Below are 21,004 nucleotides of genomic sequence, written 5' to 3'. Positions count from 1 at the left end.
CAAGGCTGCATTTATTTAATCACAAATACAGTAAAAAAAAAAAAAAAAAAGAAAAAGCTATTTATTCCTGCAATGGCAAAGCTGATTTTTTTAAAAAAAAATTTTAAGCAGTCTTCAGTATCACGTTCCTTCAGAATTATCATTGTGATATGCTGATTTGGTGCTCAGGAAACTTTTCATATTATTAACAGTATTATGTTATGCTGTTTCAGATGTGTTTAATAAGAGGGTGCTAAACACTGCAGATCAGTGGCCCTCCTAGAACAGGTTTGGATATCCCCGGTTGAATACAACTTTGCTGAATAAAAGTATTAATTTCTTTTAACAATAGTGTATATTCATTATTTTCTCTGAAATGTGCATGCATTTACACAAAATCATCTAACAAAATGCAACTGCAATAAGCATTGGCCATAATACTTAGCCTAGTAGTGGTATGCCTGTCACATTCATACTTCTCTTGCAGTGCAGTAGGATATCATTCAGAATCCCACTTCCTGAGTAGCCTGCAGGTCCACACTTATTGGCTAGCCAGTATGCTCACATGTCCCGCCCCCTTTGTTTGACCGCCTCAGCTACCCTGCACCCAATGCACTCAGCTGTTCCAGCAAGAGACATCTCCTCCCAACTGCCCGCTAATGCAGCAAATGGTTGCACCTCATCTAATCAGCTTTCCCAGCCCAATAGTACCAGAAGAACACCAGCACAGGGTGTAGACTTAACAGGGTAAGTGTGTATTATTATGTTGCTGCAGCACCACTGAGTGATTCCGTTACATTTTAAAGCAGAAGTAAGTGCTTAAGCAAGATGACAAAGCATGAAATGTTTGAATTCATGTTGTTATCAGCTCTATATGTTTACTGCACTGAAATCTTAAGGTGTTTTGTCTGTTCAGTCCGAATGTGCATACATATCCTTTCATGTGAGGCGGGACATTGGTGCAGGAAATCAGAGTCATATGATAGCCAGATCCTGATCAGCAGAAAACAACAGAAACATGTTGAGTTTGTGACCAAGTCTGGATGTAGGTCATCAGTTGTATGCAGCAGTCAGCTTTTATTTTCTGCAATTTCAGTTAGTTACAAATAAATGACAACAGGTATGCTATTAGTTCAGTTAGACATATGTAAGTGATGTTTAAATGGTAACCACCCTTGTATTGTCTGTATGCATTCAGTGTATTCAGGGCTTCCTGAGAAACAACTTCGTCTTCAGTCTTCACCCTGAAAGGGGTTGTGGAGCAGCAGTCATGTATTCCCCTCAGAGCCTCCACCGGTGGGGCATCACCCACAGCGAAAGTATGGAGCGTTTGGCCTACAGTCAAGGTAAGCTTCTAGAACTTCATATACTAAGTAAAAATATAAAGTATATAAGTTATAGTTGTTTGGAACTCCAGACCCACCCCATTGTAACTAGCATATGGTGACACCCTACTCTAGGAGAATAATCCTGACTCAGCACCAATGAGGTGGTTATCAGCAAAGTGTTCTTTTAAAGCACAATATTAAATTCCTCAGTGTCAGAAATGTTAATTGACTCTTTGTAAATATAATGGGGATTGTGATTGATCCCAGTGACTTGAATCTTTTTGAAAGATATATTTTGTTCAGTGGCTCTTTCCATTGTTACATCAAGTTGTGGACACATTTACTTTGTGCGGCAAAGTTTCGCAAGCAAAACCCAGTAAATTTCAATAGTAATATACGCTGTCAGGAATAGCCTATAAATGGCAAACAAATTCCCAGCACAAATTTGACTAACAGAAATCTGCTTGGTTTAAAGATGACTTGTGAGCTGTGTTCCATACATCACTACACTTTTGACAAAAGACAAGTGAGTTTTGTGCTGAAATGTTTTTTTTTTTAAATGATTTGTTAAAACAAAAACAAAGCTGGGTCCGAAATCACATATTGTCTAGTAGGTAGGCTACTACTTGTGACTGCTAAAAAAGTATGTTCTATACAGTATGAATCTCTGTCAGTCAGTCGCATCACTGCCATTCACAAATCCTCTCCAGCTGAGGCTTCATGGGATAGAAAAGTGTCCATTAGGTGCTATGTCATCCTGGTACTTTTTGCTTACTGGGGACATACAGTATGGAAGTATGCATCTTAGATGCAATGCGAATCGGACACGAACAAATCGAGTTTAATTTATTCAAATTTGCATGCTAATAAGAGAGACCTCATTTAAGAGTTTTTCTTAAGTTTTGTCTTGAAAAGGAATGCAGTCACCTTAAAAGGGAAAGAAGCGAATGAGTCGATTCATGATTAGAACGATTCACTTTGTTTTAACTCACCGATTCGTTCACTAAAGAATCACGACCAATTTTTATAATTACCGCGTGTTTTTCCCCATTATCACGATTATCCAAAATAATTTTATAAATATTATGTGTTAAGGCTGCTAAGCAGTGATTATTTCATAATTTTCTAAATTAAATATTTAATAGTTCAGGACAATGTGCCATACAAGCGGTAGAGGGTAGTATATTCATACTCTTCCACCGAATAACGTCTTTTTTAACATTATGACACCACCCCTTTGCTGCAGACGGATCGCGCAGGAGTGCTCGGGTGTAAACAAATTTACAATCTAGCCATTTGTTCGCTAAAGATAACATGATCATATGAATGGAAAACATACGTCGCCTTTGGGGCGTTGACAAGGAGCATCACAAGGGAAAGCGCTTGAATTTCGTCGTTAACTGTTTATCAATGCCGCTCAACGCATCGCCGCCGTGGTGGTTAGGTGAAGCGTTATCCTGAACTGCATGATATTCTCGTTAACGATGGCGGCACCCGCAGAACAGGACCTTGTGTTGGCAGAAGCAGACAACAACAAAGAGAGAGCGCAAGTGTTCGGTATCCTCAGATTGCAGGAGGATAAATCGGCCGCGGGTGAGAAAGCGAGCAGCCCTGCCATGAAATCTGGAGACGGGAGATGGCAGGCGCCCATATTCGCGTTAGCCAGAAAAGCGTCAGAAACCTTCTCGGGTGGCATTCACGTCTTGCCCAAAGTGACAGAGCCCAAAACATCGCCTTTTTCCGAAGAATGGGGTGCCAAGGGTAGGTTATGGATAACATTAAAGCCCGTTGCTGAAGTCGGGATTCAGTTCAGATGCAGAGCCTACGTGTGTATGGCAAGCCGTTTTAACATTTTGTCGCTTAAAGCTAATTCTGTTTTGTTTCTAATAACGTTACTTATTTTAAATGACTATTAAAATATATGTACAATACTGATTAATATCTATTTAGTTACTCAGTTGTCTTATATCCCATTGCTACTATACTCAGCAACCCAATAGTCCATTATTATTGGTAACAAATTGCACTTTTTTTTCCATTGAATTCAATTTGGATCTGTGCTGTTATGTATCAGCTGTTCACTTCTGATTAGAAGGCCTGTATAAATACAGTTGTTGCTAATAGCTATTCCATTTTTACTAGTAAGAGATACTACTTTATTATTTAGTTAGCGTTGACTATTCAAATATGTGTTCTGATTGTTTTAACGTTTTTAATCTTACTAGTGAGATTGATCTATAAAGTATACATTCAGACTAATGATAATAGAAAACACTAAAAAAAGCAATTGATTTAAATTACCGAAACCAATCTATTGTGCCTAGGAGATAAAGAATAAGTATGATTATGTAACAATTAGTTACTAGTGAAATTGAAAAATATACTAGTCGTGTGCTAAATAATACTTACTGGTAATAATTACTAGTAACAGTTACAGAAATGCGTAGTAGTTATATTAGTGTGGCTTGCCATACAACATTTTCTGCATGATGTCATAATGGTATGATGTCATGAAGAGTGTGCCTTGTTGTTTTGTATTCATTTGTGCATGTAATAAATCTTGGTGTTTTAAGATCACAAAGCACCAGTTCATTCATACAGTTACTGTAAAAAATGTATTTTACTTATGAGGCCTATCAGCCAAATTAGTATGCTACTGATTTTTCATGAATGGTGTTTACCCCCGCCCATGATCATGACAAATAACCAAACTGATTGTAAATTAATTTAATAATAACATTAAAGGGTTAGTTCACCCAAAAATGAAAATTTGTCCATGTTTTACTCACCCTCAAGGTATCCTAGGTGTATATGACTTTCTTCTTTCAGATGAATCCAATCGGAGTTATATTCAAAACTGTCCTGGCTCTTCTAAGCTCTGTCATTGTAGTCAGCAGGTGTTTCTGTTGCACAGACCAAAACACATAAATTAAAGTGCGCGAATCCATAAAAAAAATGTGCCTCACACGGCTCCAGGGGGTGAATAAAGGCCTCCTGTAGCGAATCGATGCATTTTTGTAAAAACATTTTTTTAAAAATCCATATTTAAAACGATATGAACAGTTTTGTGTAACTTCCGCTATCTGTTGTACGCGCGTTCAACTTGAAGCAGCGCTGTGCAGAATGATCACTGTATGACATCAGAGTACCGCGAGAGCGATAAGAGAGCAGACGGATCCTATGCATTCAAATCGTTCTCGCGGGACTTTGATGTTATACAATAATCATTCTGCACAGCGCTGCTTCAAGTTGAATGCACCTACTACCTTTCCGGCGGATGACGTAGGACGCCGGCGCAGCGCATGCACGTGTGAGTCTCGCAAAAAAAACAACGTTTGTTTATTTGAGCAAAGAAAGCAAAGTTTCCTTACTTTACCAAAGGAAAACCAGTCTCCTCCTGGCCTATATCAAAATCTTCCGTAACTTTTCTTTACAAATCCTAGTACTGTGCTTCTAATTCATGACCGACGTTTTGTTTTGTTCTCGATGTCCTACTTCTTCCGCTAGAAGGGCTTCCGCGTATGACAGATGAAGTGAGAGAGATGTGTTTATTACGTTTGAAATATGGATATTTTTCTTACAAAAACGCATGGATTCGCAACAGGATTCATCCCCCGGAGCCATTTGAGGCATGTTCTTTTATGGATTCACGCACTTTATTTGACGTGTTTTGGACTGTGTAACAGACTGCAATGACAGAGCTTAGAAGAGCCAGGACAATTTTGAATATAACTCCGATTGGATTCGTCTGAAAGAATAAAGTCATATACACCTAGGATGGCTTGAGGATGAGTAAATAACAGGATAATTTTCATTTTTGGGTGAACTAACCCTTTAAGAAGAGTGAAGAAATGCAAAACATGTAAAGTTATTTACCCAGAAGTCTGATATAATAAGGCTTCTTTCACATAATAATATCCAAATAAATTGAAAATGGGAACCAACCGACATAAGTAGGAAGTAGATTACCACAGTGTCAGTATTGTTCGACCGAGCATGTCTGAATATGTTTGCATAAGAATTGTTGATTAGCCTGATGATGAAAACAGAGTCCAATGTATCATTGACAATTCAAAACTGATAAGTATATAATTTATGCAGTATTTGTTATTGAAACAGAAAACAAAAAGTGAAATGCTGCTGTTAAGGACTGGTGAGTGACAGTACAGTCAAAACCAGCGAAAGCGCTTTAAGGGTTTGTTAAAATTTAAACTCAGCCATTCAAAGTGTGGTCACATGTTAGTTCTAAATAAACTGCCAGAGGTTAAAGTGCTGTGATGAGTTGTGGATGTTGTTTTTCATTGTCACATCCTTCTACCATAATAATGATATAATCTTTGGATAAATTATTCTGTGGACTTTGTGTCTTCCAGCATTTCGAGATCCTATGGCAATGGAAAGAGCAAACTTACTTAATATGGCTAAGCTTAGCATCAAAGGCCTGATCGAGTCGGCTTTGAGCTTTGGACGAACTCTGGACTCTGACTATCCGCCTCTGCAACAGTTCTTCGTTGTCATGGAGCACTGCCTAAAACACGGTCTCAAAGGTACAGCCATCATCAAACAGCCAGCCTCAGGGAACCATCTGTTACCACATCTGTTATACTCAACATCATAATCATTTAAAGTCTTTACATGCTTGCTTTTTGGTAGAATATCTAATTTACTGTTAAATTTCTCTGTTGTCAATATCTCTTTATATTTCCTATAGGCCTATGTTAGTGTTATTTTTAGGCACCAGACAGATAGCAGCCACTGTTATGCCATGTTTATCTATTATAGGAAAAGAAAATGAGGAAATGCTTTTTTATTCATTCTCAGATGACAGATCATCTGAAGTTCTTGTCCAGTGAGCCAGTGCTGCAACAAAATTTGAATACTATTTTGAGTGTTTCATCAAAGCTTTTGCATACTCTGTATTACATATTGTGACCCTGAGAGTTGCTTAAAAACACGTTTGTCTCCATCTCCCAGTGAAGAAATCGTTTCTTGGTTACAACAAGTCATTGTGGGGGCCTCTGGAGATGGTTGAGAAGCTCTGCCCAGAAGCAGGCGAAATCGCAGCCAGTGTACGAGACCTTCCCGGACTTAAGTATGTCCAGTGCACAATGTTCAGCCTTTCTGTTACATTGATTACACTGCACACACATCTGTAACATTTCAATTTTGTTTAAATCTTTCAAATACTCTGTTAAAAAGCTACCGAGCCCACTACTGTATAAATATACAAATTCTTTCTTACAGTCATTCCTCAGTACAATAATAAATGTGCCATTCAGAATAGGGAAGTGCAAATTTCAGTTCTAGTTCCCTGACAAAAATGAAACTTGCAACTGCAAGTCAAGACTATTTCCAGAATCAAGCATATCACTATCTGTCTGACTATCTATTTATCTATCTACGATTCTCAAATCAAGCTGAACATGTCTGTACGTGTTTGTTAGGACGCCTCTGGGCAGAGCCAGAGCATGGCTGAGACTGGCACTGATGCAGAAGAAATTAGCAGATTACCTACGTCTCCTCATCACCAGGAAAGATATACTTAGGTTAGTATTTTCCCGTAATTCATTCTTTGTTCCTTTGTCACAACAATTGTGGTGGGGTATTAGTAATTAGAGAAGTGATAAGTAGTGTCTGAGACAAACTAGTGTTGTGTTTCCTGCTCAGGCTATCAGAATGCAGTGAGCAATGCTCACTAGAGGGTGTGCATCACATGTAGTCATGTAAAAAATCTTTCTGCTTCTGCTGACTTTAAAAGTATCAATTTCTTATATGCACTACCATTCAAAACTTTGTGGTTGCTATGACTTTTTAAATTATTTTGAAAGAAGTCAGGTATGCATGTTTAATAAACATTAAAAACAGTATTAATGTAAAGTATTATTACAATTTAAAAGAACTGTTTTTCATAGTAATGTATTTTAAAATGTAATTTATTTCTGTGATGAAAGCTGAATTTTCAGTATCACATGATCCTTCAGAAATCATTCTAATATGCTGATTTGCTATTCTAGAAACATTTCTTATTATTACCAATGTTGAAAACAGTTGATCTACTTTTTTTTTTTTGGAAATCATAAAATATTCTATTTCAGGATTTTTACTGCATGATGACTGAAATCACGCAAATGGCCTTAAGCTATTACCTAAAATAAACGATTGTTTTCTAAAACATAATGGACGGAATGGTCCTGAAAGCGCCGCACGAGCTCGCGACGCCATCTGCAGGACAGTTAAAAACATTCAAACAATTCAAAGCTTCAAAGCGCCAAACGCGAGTAGATTCAGCGCTGAAACGTGTTACTCGACCCAGTGACTTTCTATGAATGGCGGTGAGAATTTGAGATTGCTAGTGCTGTCATAAAATCCGCAACGTTTGTGGTGTAATTATATAATAGGCTGTTGTCTGACGCGCCACATGTCTGCTGTTACAGTAACGTTACTGTTTTTATTTTCGATTCACTCTTACTGTGCGTTCACACCAGACGCGACTTGCGTGAATAAATCGCGCTATTAGCGCGTAGTTGGATGCTTGAACATTTTGAGTTTACTCGCTTCATTCGCACGTGAAATTCACTTCACAACAAACGCGAATTCGAGGAGGGGCTTCTGCCAGGCGGCTCCAGTCTCATTAAGCCTGGTTTATACTCGACGCGTCCGCAAGTTCGCTTGGGTGCGCGCGCCAAATATGACGTCATCGCGGTGTTAGCGGAAGTTCGCTTTGGGTGAGCGCGACCTCATTTCGCGTGGCGGTGTGCACGACATTTTTTGAGACTCGGCGAACAGTTCGCGCGCCGCAGTCAACATGAACAGCTTATATTTTCTTTGTAATTTTTATAATAGTTTTTAAATAATTATTAAAATGCCTGTAGCACTGTAACTATAGCAAAGTATTCTATGCACCACAAAACAATGTGTCTGTAATATATTGTATTCAGAATAAAACAATATTTATCAACATTGCTCTTTTGAACTGTTCTTATATCTTCTCATTTTATATAACATAACAAAGACATCACATGGGTTAATCTATGGCAAAGTACATTTTGCAGTCCCTAACCTTTATAGAAGTGTTACATTTGCAAAACACTGTATATACATTATAACATTAATCTTGTATTTGAACAGTTACACCTACTTGAGCCTCAACATGGTAATATTTTTGTCTAACTTGTAATAATGTGGTCTAATTTGAAATGTTAGAATAAGAAATAAGACATCCTGTAAATTCCAACACTGTCGAATAACCCACATAGCCTACCGTTAGCTATACTACTGCAATATGTAGAAATGTGTCTGCATTATGCACAGAAATGAAAGAGTGAACAAAAAGTTTGATGTAAAATTTTATTAAATCAACAAACAATAGTACATCTTGAATGATCTGACGTAATTCCGGTAAAATTCCTACTTCTCTTCTACTTCCTGCGGATTTAAAGGACGATTTCGTTTGTGCGCCCCCTGTCGTTTCAAAGAATATCTCAACGGCGAACGCGTCAAGTATAAACGCCTCGTCCGTTTGGGGAGGTGCGCGCGCAGTCAGTGGAGGCTCGCGAAGCGGAGCCAGGCGCGAGTATAAACGAGGCTTTACACTACACTGGTCCTATCACAAATAACTATTTTTACTATACTATTGTGAGTGTATTTGCAATAGGATATAATTAGAATGAATGTACAAATGTTTGCCATAAGTAGCCTATTCTAGTCTTAACATAGAAATAATACTTTTATGTAACAAATAGGCTATAAATTATGATTTACTATGTTGTGCACAAAGTAACACACCAAGCAAGATCCTTTTTATTCCTGTTTCTATAAAAGTACGAAGATGTATCGTACAGCTCCGGGTATCCACATACAGTGACGGTGATTTTGTCCTCCATTATTGTTTCGGATTTCTGCCTCCCTCCTACGTCGTAATCATGTCACTACTAGAGCAAGCTCCTGATTGGTTAACGCGGCGCGAATTTTCGCCAAAGTTCAGATTTTTCAACTCGCGCATCAAACGCCCGAAATGCTCAATTCGCGCTGCAGGATGTCTATTCGTGTCTTTGCATTGACTTAACATGTAAATCACTCGCGCTTAACGCTTCATTCGCATCTGGTGTGAACGCACCATTAGTGCTAGCTGCGCTGCGCTCAGTGTTGCCAGATTGGATGGACGATTTCCAGCCCAAAAGCTCACAAAAACCCACCCAAAACTTTAACTGTCAAAATAATGTGATAGAATGTAAATCAAGGTTGATAAGAGCCATTTTTAACTCCTTATAACGAAATAATGACGACAAAATAATATAACTATAATGCTAGATAAATTTCCCATGGATCAAATCAGGGCAAATACATTAGAGAACTACCAAATATGATTAAAATATGCAAGCAGACTGTCAAAACAGCAATCAAGAAATTAATCGATACCCTCGAAAAACACATGCATCATTTTCAATGTCAACAGTCAGAATTTAAATGCAAAAAAAGTGCCCAATATAAGTGATCAGAATAAGCAAAGGTATTTCACTCTCGTTCATGCACACACCATCACAGTCAAAACTGTGTCATTCTGTATGATAATTAAAAATTAAGAACAACAACAATGCTCTTACCTTCGTGTTGCTCTATAATTTCACACAGAACTAAGTTTTTTGTGAAGTTCATATTGAACATAATGTAGACAGTCAAAACTAACAAGCTTTAAAGGATAGGTGGACAGGATCGATTTAAATAGATTTTGTTTAAATAATTTAACTGTGCTCTGATTTCGGAGTTGCAGTGATAGAGCCTTCATGTCATCTCCCTCAACAGGTGTAATTCACGTTTTGAGAGTTAAAACACTCTCCACTCTTTACCATCGAACTAATATATAGGCATTATGATCACTTACAGTTATACATTCAAAATCAGATCCGTTATCGCGCTAAAAAACCATCGCTCAGGAATCATCACGTCTGTCTGCTGATCCCTAGTGATTGGCTAAAAGTGCGGTCGCGAGGTCAACATCAGCACCTGATAGGCTAGTAGTGCGTGTGTGTTTAGTAACGTTGTGATGACTGATTAGATGCATGCAGTAGGCTATATGCACACTTGGGCTTGTTTGTTAACAATGTTTTGAAAACCGCCAAACTGACCAAAAACCAGCCTAAATTTTGTCCACCCGCCCAAGCCAATATTTACCCGCACAATCAAATTCAAAACCGCCCAATCTGGCAACACTGGCTGAGCTTGGTTTGAGCTCCTTTAATTTGCATCTGGGAACGCAACATTCGTCATTAGAAACGTTTAGTTTCAGTGTCACACAATCCTTCAGAAATCATTCTGATATGCTGATTTGCTGCTCAAGAAACATTTCTCATTATTATCAATGTTAAAGAAAGTTTTGCTTAATATTTTTGTGTAAACAATGATACCACTCAGATATTTGTATAGGATTTAAAAAAGAGAGAGAAATTAATAATTGTATTCATCATGCATGAAAGTGATAAAAAGTGAATGAAGACAATGATTTATATTTAATAAATGCATTAACAAATTTAATTAATATATTTGATAAATGCAAATAAATGATGTTCATTAAACTTTATATTTATTTAAAAAATCCTGAAAAATAAAGTTTATCACCATTTCCACACAAAATATGAAGCAGCAAAATTTTTTCAACATTGATAATAATCAGAAATGTTTCTTGAGTCAAATCAATTGTAATGATTTCTAAGTGATATTTGACACTAAATACTGCAGTAATGAAGAAAATTCTGCTTTGCATCACAGGAATAACATTACATTTTATAATATATTAAAATTGTAATATTTTATAAAAATATTTTTAATATTAAGTGTTGGGGGCGTGGCATGTGGGCGTGACTTGGGGCGTGGTCAGATTTTCCTTCTTTTTTGTCTCACATGCCTGACCAAATTCTATATAATGCAAATACTTTACAATGGAAAATCAACACGTTGCAATTTCATGGCTTGATCAATATGAGGCAAAGATATTTATGTTTTTATAGACCATGTGGCTTCTTTTTTATACTGAATAAATGGAGCTAGAATTTGGATAGTTATATTGAAGTGATCATACTGTAATTGTATTAAGCTCCATCCATAGAAAATGGTCTCTTTCTATCTATCTAAAGTATTTATATTTTTTGTTTTGATACTCATAAACCAGTGATAAGTGTCAGAGCATTTGTGTGTGTGCATTTGCAGTGAGTTCTATGAGAACTCGGCAGTGATGCTGGAGGAGGAGGGAGCCGTCATCGTTGGTCTCCTGGTGGGACTTAACGTCATAGATGCCAACTTATGTGTGAAGGGCGAGGACCTTGATACACAAGTATGAGTGTTGTGTATTGACCATTTTTACTAACTTGCCGTCTGGCTTATGTTTGAGAAATGTTATTGCCTTGTATTGGAATCTACAGGTTGGTGTAATAGACTTCTCCATGTACTTGAAGAATGACATTGATGACTACAGAAGTGAAGAAAGGTAGAAAGTATACTTGGTAGACAATAATTGATTACATAATTACCTTGATGTACTATGCCGTTCAAATAACCTCCATCATAAATATGTTTTTTATAGAAATGGACAAATTGCAGCTATTTTGGATCAGAAGAACTATGTTGAAGAATTAAATAGGCAGCTGAAGTAAGTTCATGCTCTTTCTGAAGCGTTTGTGATATATTTAGGATGAGTGATTGTGGCTTTTAAAAACAGATTAATCTACTGAAGCACTTTCAAATTTTGATATGAGTGCTTATGAATTTTATCTAAAACTTTTTGTCTTGGTCAAAGTTCTACAGTTCATGGCTTACAGGGACGCGTGGAGTCATTAGAAAAATCCAACTCCAAACTCATCGAAGAGGTACTGTTGGATTTCAGAAGTCTCATCTGTGAAATTGAAGTATTCTATACTAACTTGTTGCTGTCATCTTTTCTTATTACAGTTGGCAATAGCAAAAAACAACATAATTAAATTACAAGAAGAGAACCACCAACTCAGAACAGAAAATTCAGTAATTGTTATGAAAGCACAGCAGCGTCTTGAGGTATTGTGTGTTTAATGTGTTTGTATACAACATACACGAGGCAGATAGTAGTTCATTCACACAAACTTATTATATAGTTCTTATAAACATTATATTATGTGTTCCTGAAGAACTTTCTGCCAGTTTTTGTGATCCATTTAAGTTTAAATCAATAAAAATATTATAAAATGTAACTGTTATCTGTAAAGATACACAGGATTCAGTATATATACTATAATTGCTGTATTTACTGTACTCTATTCAGGTTGCAGAAGGAGATTTGAACTGTGAGCTTGACACGTATAAGCAGTCAAGGCAGGGCCTGGATGAAATGTACAACGAGGCAAGACGCCAACTCAAAGAGGAATGTCAACTTAGGCAGGTCTGTGTTTGAAAAAGGAACCTGCTATTCAGATTGTGTAGTGGCACACTGGCACTTAGAAGAGGTCAAACCTGTTTTTGAATGTATTTGTCCTCAAGGATGTGGAGAACGAGCTGGTTGTGCAGGTGAGCATGAAGCAGGAGATGGAAATGGCCATGAAACTGTTAGAAAAGGACATCCATGAAAAGCAAGACACTCTGATTGGACTTAGGCACCAATTAGATGAAGTTAAAGCCATCAATGTGGAGATGTACCAAAAAATGCAGGTAAAACATCTTTTTTAATTAAGTGTTCTTCCAGCCTGATCTCACGGCAATACGTACATATTTTACAAGGTGGCTAATTCGGAATTAGCCACCTCGTAAAATATGTATGAATTGCCATGAGATAGCGTTGGTTCTTCACAATTTGTGGTTAAAATACTTTGTAATCAAGCAATTTAATCATCAACAGTCTTCAGATGACAGCATGAGACAAAAAAATGACATGATCGCACGGTTGGAGGAGAAGACCAATCAGATAACGGCAACTATGAAACAACTAGAACAAAGGTAAGAAGCAGTTTCTAATATATTTCGATTCATGTCAATCATAACGTTTAGTCATCATACTCCTGAAGTGCATTCAAAACATTTTCAGTCACTTTTGAGTGTTTCAAGTGTAACTTTGAATGAAATGAGAACATTTTGTTTAGCCTGATTCTAACCTTGTATTTCTATGATGTATATAAAAACTTGTGGCCAGTTCAAAGTTTAAGTATGGCTTTGTTTCATTTCATTCAGATTAATTCAGAGTTCTGTTTGCAGAAAGGGCACATTAAAATGATCAAAAGTGACAGTAAAAACATTTCTAATGTTACAAAAGGTTTCTATTTCAAATAAATGCTGTTCTTTTGAACTTTCTACTTTTACTGTATTTTTGAACATTCAGGGCCCTATTTTAATGATCTAAGCGCATGGTCTAAAGCGCACGGCGCAAGTGCACTCACGGCGTGTCTGAATCCACTTTTGCTAATTTAACGACGGGAAAACGGTCAGCGCGCCTAGGCGCATGGTCTAAACGGGTTGTCCCTATTCTCTTAATGAGTAATGGGTGTTTTTTGGGCGTAACGTGCAATAAACCAATCAGAGTCTCATCTCCCATTCCCTTTAAGAGCGAGTTGCTCTCGCGCCATGGCGGATTCGCTATTTAAACGGCGGAATTTTAAGGCGCACGTTTTAACGCGTTTCCAGAGAGCAAACGGATCTGCTCATGCGCGAGCAAATAGGTAGGCTAATTCTGACACGCAATGACTATCCATTATGACATGTATTATAAATATGCACATTTTTATATTTATGTAGTCTACACAATACATAATATTCTTTTAGACTGTAATCCTTTAATTTTCAATAATTTTCAATAATTTGCCTTGCGCCGGGTTTACGATAGGGCCCATCAGCCTAAATGCAGCCTTCTTTCAAAAAACATTAAGAAACCTTAGTTAGTGTACCAGTGTAAATGCATTTCAGGATATGATATCTGCTTTTCCAGGCTAAATCACATTAGTGTGCATTGATGGCGTCCAAACCATCAGTGCTTTTGTTTCATCAGTAGAAGCGGTTTTCAGAGGGTGTAGAAATGTCGGATACCTGATAGCATACAAAGGACTTTGCATGCATGTATTCTGAAGGCACATTGAATGGCTTTCTCTCATCTAACCGCTCATCCTTTAGCATTTGTGTTATTTTATTGTGGTGCCGTGGTGCTGTCATGTCCACTTCTCTGTCCACACGAATCATCCTTCCCTTTCTTCTCTGTTGATTTACCGCCATCGTATTTCTGATGTTTTATGACTGCACTGCTTAACAAGTTCTTAAAGCTTTGGGATGAATTTGAAATTCACTGATATTTACATCCTCTTTCCCTTTTTGTTCCCCTTTTGATTTCTTTTTTCTCATCATCTCCCTTCCTTTCCATTGTTTTCTCTATCAACAAATAGCGATAAAGACCTACTCAGCCAGACAAGAACTCTTGCTATGTCGTTTGTAAAATGCGCTAGCACAGATACCGAGCACCAATACAAACTAGTCAAAGATATTTCCTTCTGAGATTAAGATAAATTTGCTCTTTGTTACTTAACGCTAGTTGTGTGGCGGTACGCAGTGTTCTTAAGTGACGAGTTGATCATTCTTCACTAGCCCCTTTTTAAGTTTTATTTGATGATGGTTACTGTTTTCCACATACTATTTAGTGAGCAAATCTTTCTTGTGGTTCTATAGCATAAATATTTACCTGTAACATTTAACAGTCTTACAAACCACAAATATGACATGTCTTTTATCACCGTCTTCAATAAATTTGATGTTTTCAACTACTCGTGACTCTTTATTATTTGTCAAAAAAACATTAGAAAATCAAAGTAGCCTCGACCCTTATGAAATTGCCAACTCATTTCAACTTTCTGGCTTTTCCCGCAGCACAACATTTCTGTGGTCTGGCTCTGTATATGTCCCTGCTCTATTGTGGCTGTTGAATTATGGCCATCTTTTTATTTTGTTTCCCATATGTTCCAATACATTCCCGCCCATTCCATTACATTCAGAGCCGTAGTTTTACCCAGTTGGTTTGAATTACACCAGATTGCAGGATGCCGAGAGGGAACGTACCAGTGCCGAAGACGGGGTGCGCAAATTCAAGCAGGATTTCACAAACAAAGCTGACAGTCTCCAAAAGCAGATTGCCCAGAGAGAGAAGCAAATGTAAGTTTTGCAAAGGCTATAGAATCGAATTCTAATTTTAGAATTTGTATCACAACGTCTCATTAATGCTGGAGTGGAAAATAGGAAGTGGGTTTTAATTGACACTTTTTCTTTAGGATGCAGCTGGAAACAGATTTGAAAATAGAAAGGGACTGGCGGCAGACGTTACAGAATGAATTGGAAAGAGAGCGAGATACCATCGCCCAACTCGCCACTGAAGCACAGCAAATCAACGGACTCAAAAAAGTAAGATGAATTAATAATAACTGTTAGGTCCACAGTAAATCTGTATGAGGGCTAAGGTGCTTGTCATTTAATGTGCTTCTTCATGGATATTTTTGTTTTGCTGAATGCCAAACATTCTCTATTGGGCTCTGACGTGTCTTCGTGTCCTTTCAGGAGTTTCACAGGTTGCAGGATGAGAATATGCAGCTGAAGGGAATTTGTGAGGAGCAGGAACATGCTCTGGAGGAGCTGGGCTGCAAACTCAGCGAGTATGTATGATTTAAACATCAGTGTCATTTGGGAGCCTACAAATCATGTTATTTATTTACTCGTACACATTTTTCTTATTCAGGTCAAAGTTGAAAATCGAAGATATAAAAGAAGCCAACAAGGCACTTCAGGTTTGAAACATTGTTTGAGATCAACAAGAAAGTACCTGGAACATGTTTATAGACATGTGGCTTATAGATCAAAGTAGCATTAGAAACCACAGTGTTTTTTTTGTACTGTCAAAATTTTATCAACCTTGTGTAATTTAACATGTTCATATTAAATAGGGTGGACAGGTCTGGCTGAAGGACAAAGATGCTACGCATTGCAAACTTTGTGAGAAGGAATTTTCAATCTCCAGAAGAAAGGTCAGAACCAAAATGCTATTCTGTAATACACAACGGTGTCTCTATCACAGCTTGCTGTCCATTCTCACACATCCTCACTAATTCAACTGCTCTAAATAAAGAAATTTACTGGCACAAGGAACGCACTGGACTTATGCACTTGATAACATTTCCAAATAAGGATTAGATGACGCCTGAATAAAAGACTGAGTTGGCAAATGATGCTCTGTACTCTTGAAGCCGGCATGAAATGAAAAATAAATATTCTAAATGCCTGTTATCCATTCTACTGTGAAGGATTCATCCAAACATGTTTAATTTTTTTGGGACCTCTTAATATTTAATCAAAATGTCATAACTCGATCCTCCAGTGAAATGACAGACTTCTTTCTGGTGACGTATGCCAGACTTCTCCAGACATTTAAGCTGTGTTCCAATTCAGAGGCTGCATCCTATGACTGAATGCATCACAGTTGTGCAACAGATGTTGTCCCTTTTCGAAGTCTGCTTCAAATACGGCCTTAAATTGAGTCCTTTTTTTTCCCGATCTACGAAGGATATAACGTGGCAAGGCTTAGACATTGTGCCCCGGATATGACAGGGCTTTCTGTTTTTATTTGAGAGAGAGAAAATGGCAGATTACACTTTTAAAGGTATAATTCACCCTAAAAAATGAAAAATTACCCCATGATTTACTCAACCTGAAATCATCCTAGGTGTATATGACTTTCTTCTTTCAGACAAATACAATCGGAGTTATACAGTGGGGCAAAAAAGTATTCAGTCAGCCACCAATTGTGCAAGTTCTCCCACTTAAAAAGATGAGAGAGGCCTGTAATTTTCATCATAGGTATACCTCAACTATGAGAGACAAAATGAGAAAAAAAAAATCCAGAAAATCACATTGTAGGATTTTTAAAGAATTTATTTGCAAATTATGGTGGAAAATAAGTATTTGGTCAATAACAAAATTTCATCTCAATACTTTGTTATATACCCTTTGTTGGCAATGACAGAGGTCAAACGTTTTCTGTAAGTCTTCACAAGGTTTTCACACACTGTTGCTGGTATTTTGGCCCATTCCTCCATGCAGATCTCCTCTAGAGCCTTGAAATGCTTCTTACGAAGCCACTCCTTCGTTGCCCGGGCGGTGTGTTTGGGATCATTGTCATGCTGAAAGACCCAGCCACGTTTCATCTTCAATGCCCTTGCTGATGGAAGGAGGTTTTCACTCAAAATCTCATGATACATGGCCCATTCATTCTTTAGTTTACACGGATCAGTCGTCCTGCTCCCTTTGCAGAAAAACAGCCCCAAAGCATGATGTTTCCACCCCCATGCTTCACAGTAGGTATGGTGTTCTTTGGATGCAACTCAGCATTCTTTCTCCTCCAAACACGACAAGTTGAGTTTTTACCAAAAAGTTCTATTTTGGTTTCATCTGATTCTCCCAATCCTCTTCTGGATCATCCAAATACTCTCTAACAAACTTCAGACGGGCCCGGACATGTACTGACTTAAGCAGGGGGACACGTCTGGCACTGCAGGATTTGAGTCCCTGGCGGCGCAGTGTGTTACTGATGGTAGCCTTTGTTACTTTGGTCCCAGCTCTCTGCAGGTCATTCACTAGGTCCCCCCGTGTGGTTCTGGGATTTTTGCTCACAGTTCTTGTGATCATTTTGACCCCACGGGGTGAGATCTTGCGTGGAGCCCCAGATCGAGGGAGATTATCAGTGGTCTTGTATGTCTTCCATTTTCTAATAATTGCTCCCACAGTTGATTTCTTCACACCAAGCTGCTTACCTATTGCAGATTCAGTCTTCCCAGCCTGGTGCAGGTCTACAATTTTGTTTCTGGTGTCCTTTGACAGCTCTTTGGTCTTGGCCATGGTGGAGTTTGGAGTTGGACTGTTTGAGGTTGTGGACAGGTGTATTTTATACTGATAACGAGTTCAAACAGATGCCATTAATACAGGTAACGAGTGGAGGACAGAGGAGCCTCTTAAAGAAGAAGTTAGAGGTTTGTGAGAGCCAGAAATCTTGCTTGTTTGTAGGTGACCAAATACTTATTTTACCGAGGAATTTACCAATTAATTCTTTAAAAATCCTACAGTGTGATTTTCTGGATTTTTTTTTTTCTCTCATTTTGTCTCTCATAGTTGAGGTATACCTATGATGAAAATTACAGGCCTCTCTCATCTTTTTAAGTGGGAGAACTTGCACAATTGGTGGCTGACTAAATACTTTTTTGCCCCACTGTATAAAAAAATGTCCCAAGCTTTATTATGGCAGTGAATGGGGTTTGAGATTTTGAAGCCCAAAAAAATGCATCCGTCCATCCATTCCTTCAAGCTTGGAAGAGTCAGGACATTTTTAATATAACTCAGAATTTATTCTGAAAGAAGAAAGTCATATACACCTAGGATGGTGTGAGGGTGAGTAAATCATGGGGTAATTTTCCTTTTTGGGTGAACTGTCCATTTTATTGTTGATATTTGGTGTTAACTTTACTCGAATATCTAATGATACAAAAAAAAAATAATTCCAGGATGTTATTTTATTGGTAGTTTATTATTTTTATTAAGTATATAATGGACCAGGCTGAACATGTTTAGACAGGTTGTGAACCTTGGTTTGTTTTCAGAAGGTTTTCAAGTCCTGTAAAAATGTTACTGCTGCTTGTCAAATGCAGCTGTCAAAGTTGCTAGGCGACAAGAACAAGCTTCAGTAGACTAGACTTTTCCATTTAACAACGTTCCTTTCGACATTTGTGGACTTCTTAGGATGCAGCCCCTGAATTGGGACACAGATTTAGCCTTGCCCCTTTTCATACAATTAAGCTGATATTTAGATCTGCCTCCAATCAACAACTGACGCATAGAACCAAGTCATATTTTTCAAATCATACTTTTTTTTTTGTTCGATAATTCATTATTCATTTCTATAATCCATTTGAATTTGATGTATGTCACAATACAGGAAAAAAAACTATCTGTTACTACTCCTGTTTTATCATTAAAGGGGACCTTACTCTGAAAACTTCTGATTTATATATTTAACTCCCATGAAAAACAACTAAAAGGAAATTCCCCAGAGCTACTGTTTGGATGAATCCCAGAATATCAGTAGTGAAGATTCCACTGAGTCATTGAGTCCGAACCAAACCAAAAAAACAACAACAGGCCCTTTAATTGAAAGCTCTCTTGCTTGTCTTTGTTTGAACAGCACCACTGCAGGAACTGTGGGGAGATCTTCTGCAACGCCTGCTCGGATAATGAGCTGCCGCTCCCTGCTTCACCCAAACCCGTGAGAGTCTGCGACACCTGCCATGCTCTGCTCCTCCAGCGCTGCTCCTCCAATGCAACGTAAGATAGAAATGACAGCACATCGTCAGAAGGGCCAAAATCAGCTTTAACTCACAGACTGCGCTGTCCAGCATCGTCAAAGTGACCAAAATGGATGCACTCGTTTCTGTGTTTGAAGTTTACATTTCACATAGGCCTGTTGCCTCAGAGAAGACTTAATGGCACTTGTGCAGATGGCCAATGCAGTGTTTGTCACAGAGCATGCAATGAAAGAAAATGAGTTTACAAATGGATTAATGACTCTGAGTGCCTCCATCTGGGCTGCAAGTAGACTGATTTAGATTATTTATACTAGTAAAACACTCCCATGCATTGTAAGTATACTTTTGATATTTAAGGGTGAACAGGTTTCATTCCTCAAGAGTCAAAAGTGAGCAAATGCAGTTGCTTAAAGGGATATAATTTCTTGAGCAATTATATTTCAAATTCAGTTGAAATACATAACCTTACATTCATGTGTGCCTGTATAACAAGCCAAACAGACAAATAGGGATTTGAAATGTTTCTCTGAATCTAGATGGGCAAAAAATGTATGGGTATATGTAAGCAAAAATATTGTCAGTGCTGCTCGAGAATGACTGAGGTGGATTCACATCAGATAGCACAGAAATAATGTTCTGAATATGGTGTTCAGGTTTCTTGTCTGCAAACGGTATTATTATTTCACAATTGCAGATTTACTTTGGTACAGAACTGGAACACTACTCACTTTGAGTATTTGTGCTAACGTTTGTCTGGATAATTACTCGAAATACAACTGTTAACTTAAATGTGGAGTTTATGTATGAAACTATACATACGCCTTAAACCACTAAAGTTGATTATAATTCCAAGTCTCGTGTGATGGATCTTAGCGTTTAGGTGCTGCAGTACACACACTATTAATCAGAGGTTTAGGGTCAGTAAGATTGTTTTTGGTTTGCCGGTTTTGAACGCATGAACTCTGCTGTAAGTAATTAAGTAAACAATAATGGTTCATCTTGAAATATTAAGTTAGTGTTATGTTTACTTCAAAAATCAGTAAAGATTTTACAGCTGAAAGACGTGTACCACAACCTGAAGATGGATGTTTAAAATTGTATAGAATTACTTGAGCTGAAAATTCAGCTTTAAAATACATTTTTTAAACTGTTACATTATTTAAATGATTACATGTTTTATAGTATTTTTGATTAAATAAATGCCACCAAAACATTTTAAAAATCCTGCTGACCCTGACGTTTTAAACGCTAATGTACAAAACTCAAGGCTACACAAATCTTCCTGTGTATTAAAACATAATATATAAATGGACTAATGCCATATGTTTCATCTAGCTTTGACCAAAAGCAAGATATCACACTTTA

At 37.7% G+C, this 21,004-nt stretch overlaps 1 protein-coding gene across 4 annotated transcripts; it reads left to right on the top strand.

The window, feature by feature from the left end:
• Positions 1-610: 610 nt before the first annotated feature.
• rufy2 (RUN and FYVE domain containing 2) lies at positions 611-20,919 on the top strand. Of its 4 annotated transcripts, XM_058795746.1 has the most exons (19): positions 611-726; positions 1,178-1,325; positions 5,681-5,854; positions 6,282-6,399; positions 6,752-6,853; positions 11,511-11,634; positions 11,723-11,787; positions 11,884-11,949; positions 12,097-12,166; positions 12,249-12,350; positions 12,595-12,711; positions 12,810-12,977; positions 13,165-13,262; positions 15,333-15,452; positions 15,569-15,698; positions 15,852-15,946; positions 16,030-16,078; positions 16,235-16,315; positions 19,519-20,919. In XM_058795746.1, the coding sequence occupies exons 2-19, from the start codon at positions 1,250-1,252 to the stop codon at positions 19,660-19,662; spliced, it is 1,899 nt and encodes a 632-aa protein (XP_058651729.1). In that variant the 5' UTR covers positions 611-726; positions 1,178-1,249; the 3' UTR covers positions 19,663-20,919. The 4 variants fall into 4 exon arrangements, with proteins under 4 accessions (XP_058651729.1, XP_058651728.1, XP_058651727.1 ...); XM_058795745.1 differs by lacking the exon at positions 611-726 and having other exon boundaries at positions 793-1,325; XM_058795744.1 differs by lacking the exons at positions 611-726; positions 1,178-1,325 and adding an exon at positions 2,517-3,068.
• The last annotated feature ends 85 nt before the right edge of the window (positions 20,920-21,004 follow it).

Source organism: Onychostoma macrolepis, chromosome 13, assembly GCF_012432095.1.
Source record: "Onychostoma macrolepis isolate SWU-2019 chromosome 13, ASM1243209v1, whole genome shotgun sequence".
Classification (NCBI taxonomy): Eukaryota; Metazoa; Chordata; class Actinopteri; order Cypriniformes; family Cyprinidae; genus Onychostoma; species Onychostoma macrolepis.
The sequence above is the reverse complement of the archived record's forward strand: the minus strand, read 5'-3'. Positions and strand labels throughout refer to the sequence as shown.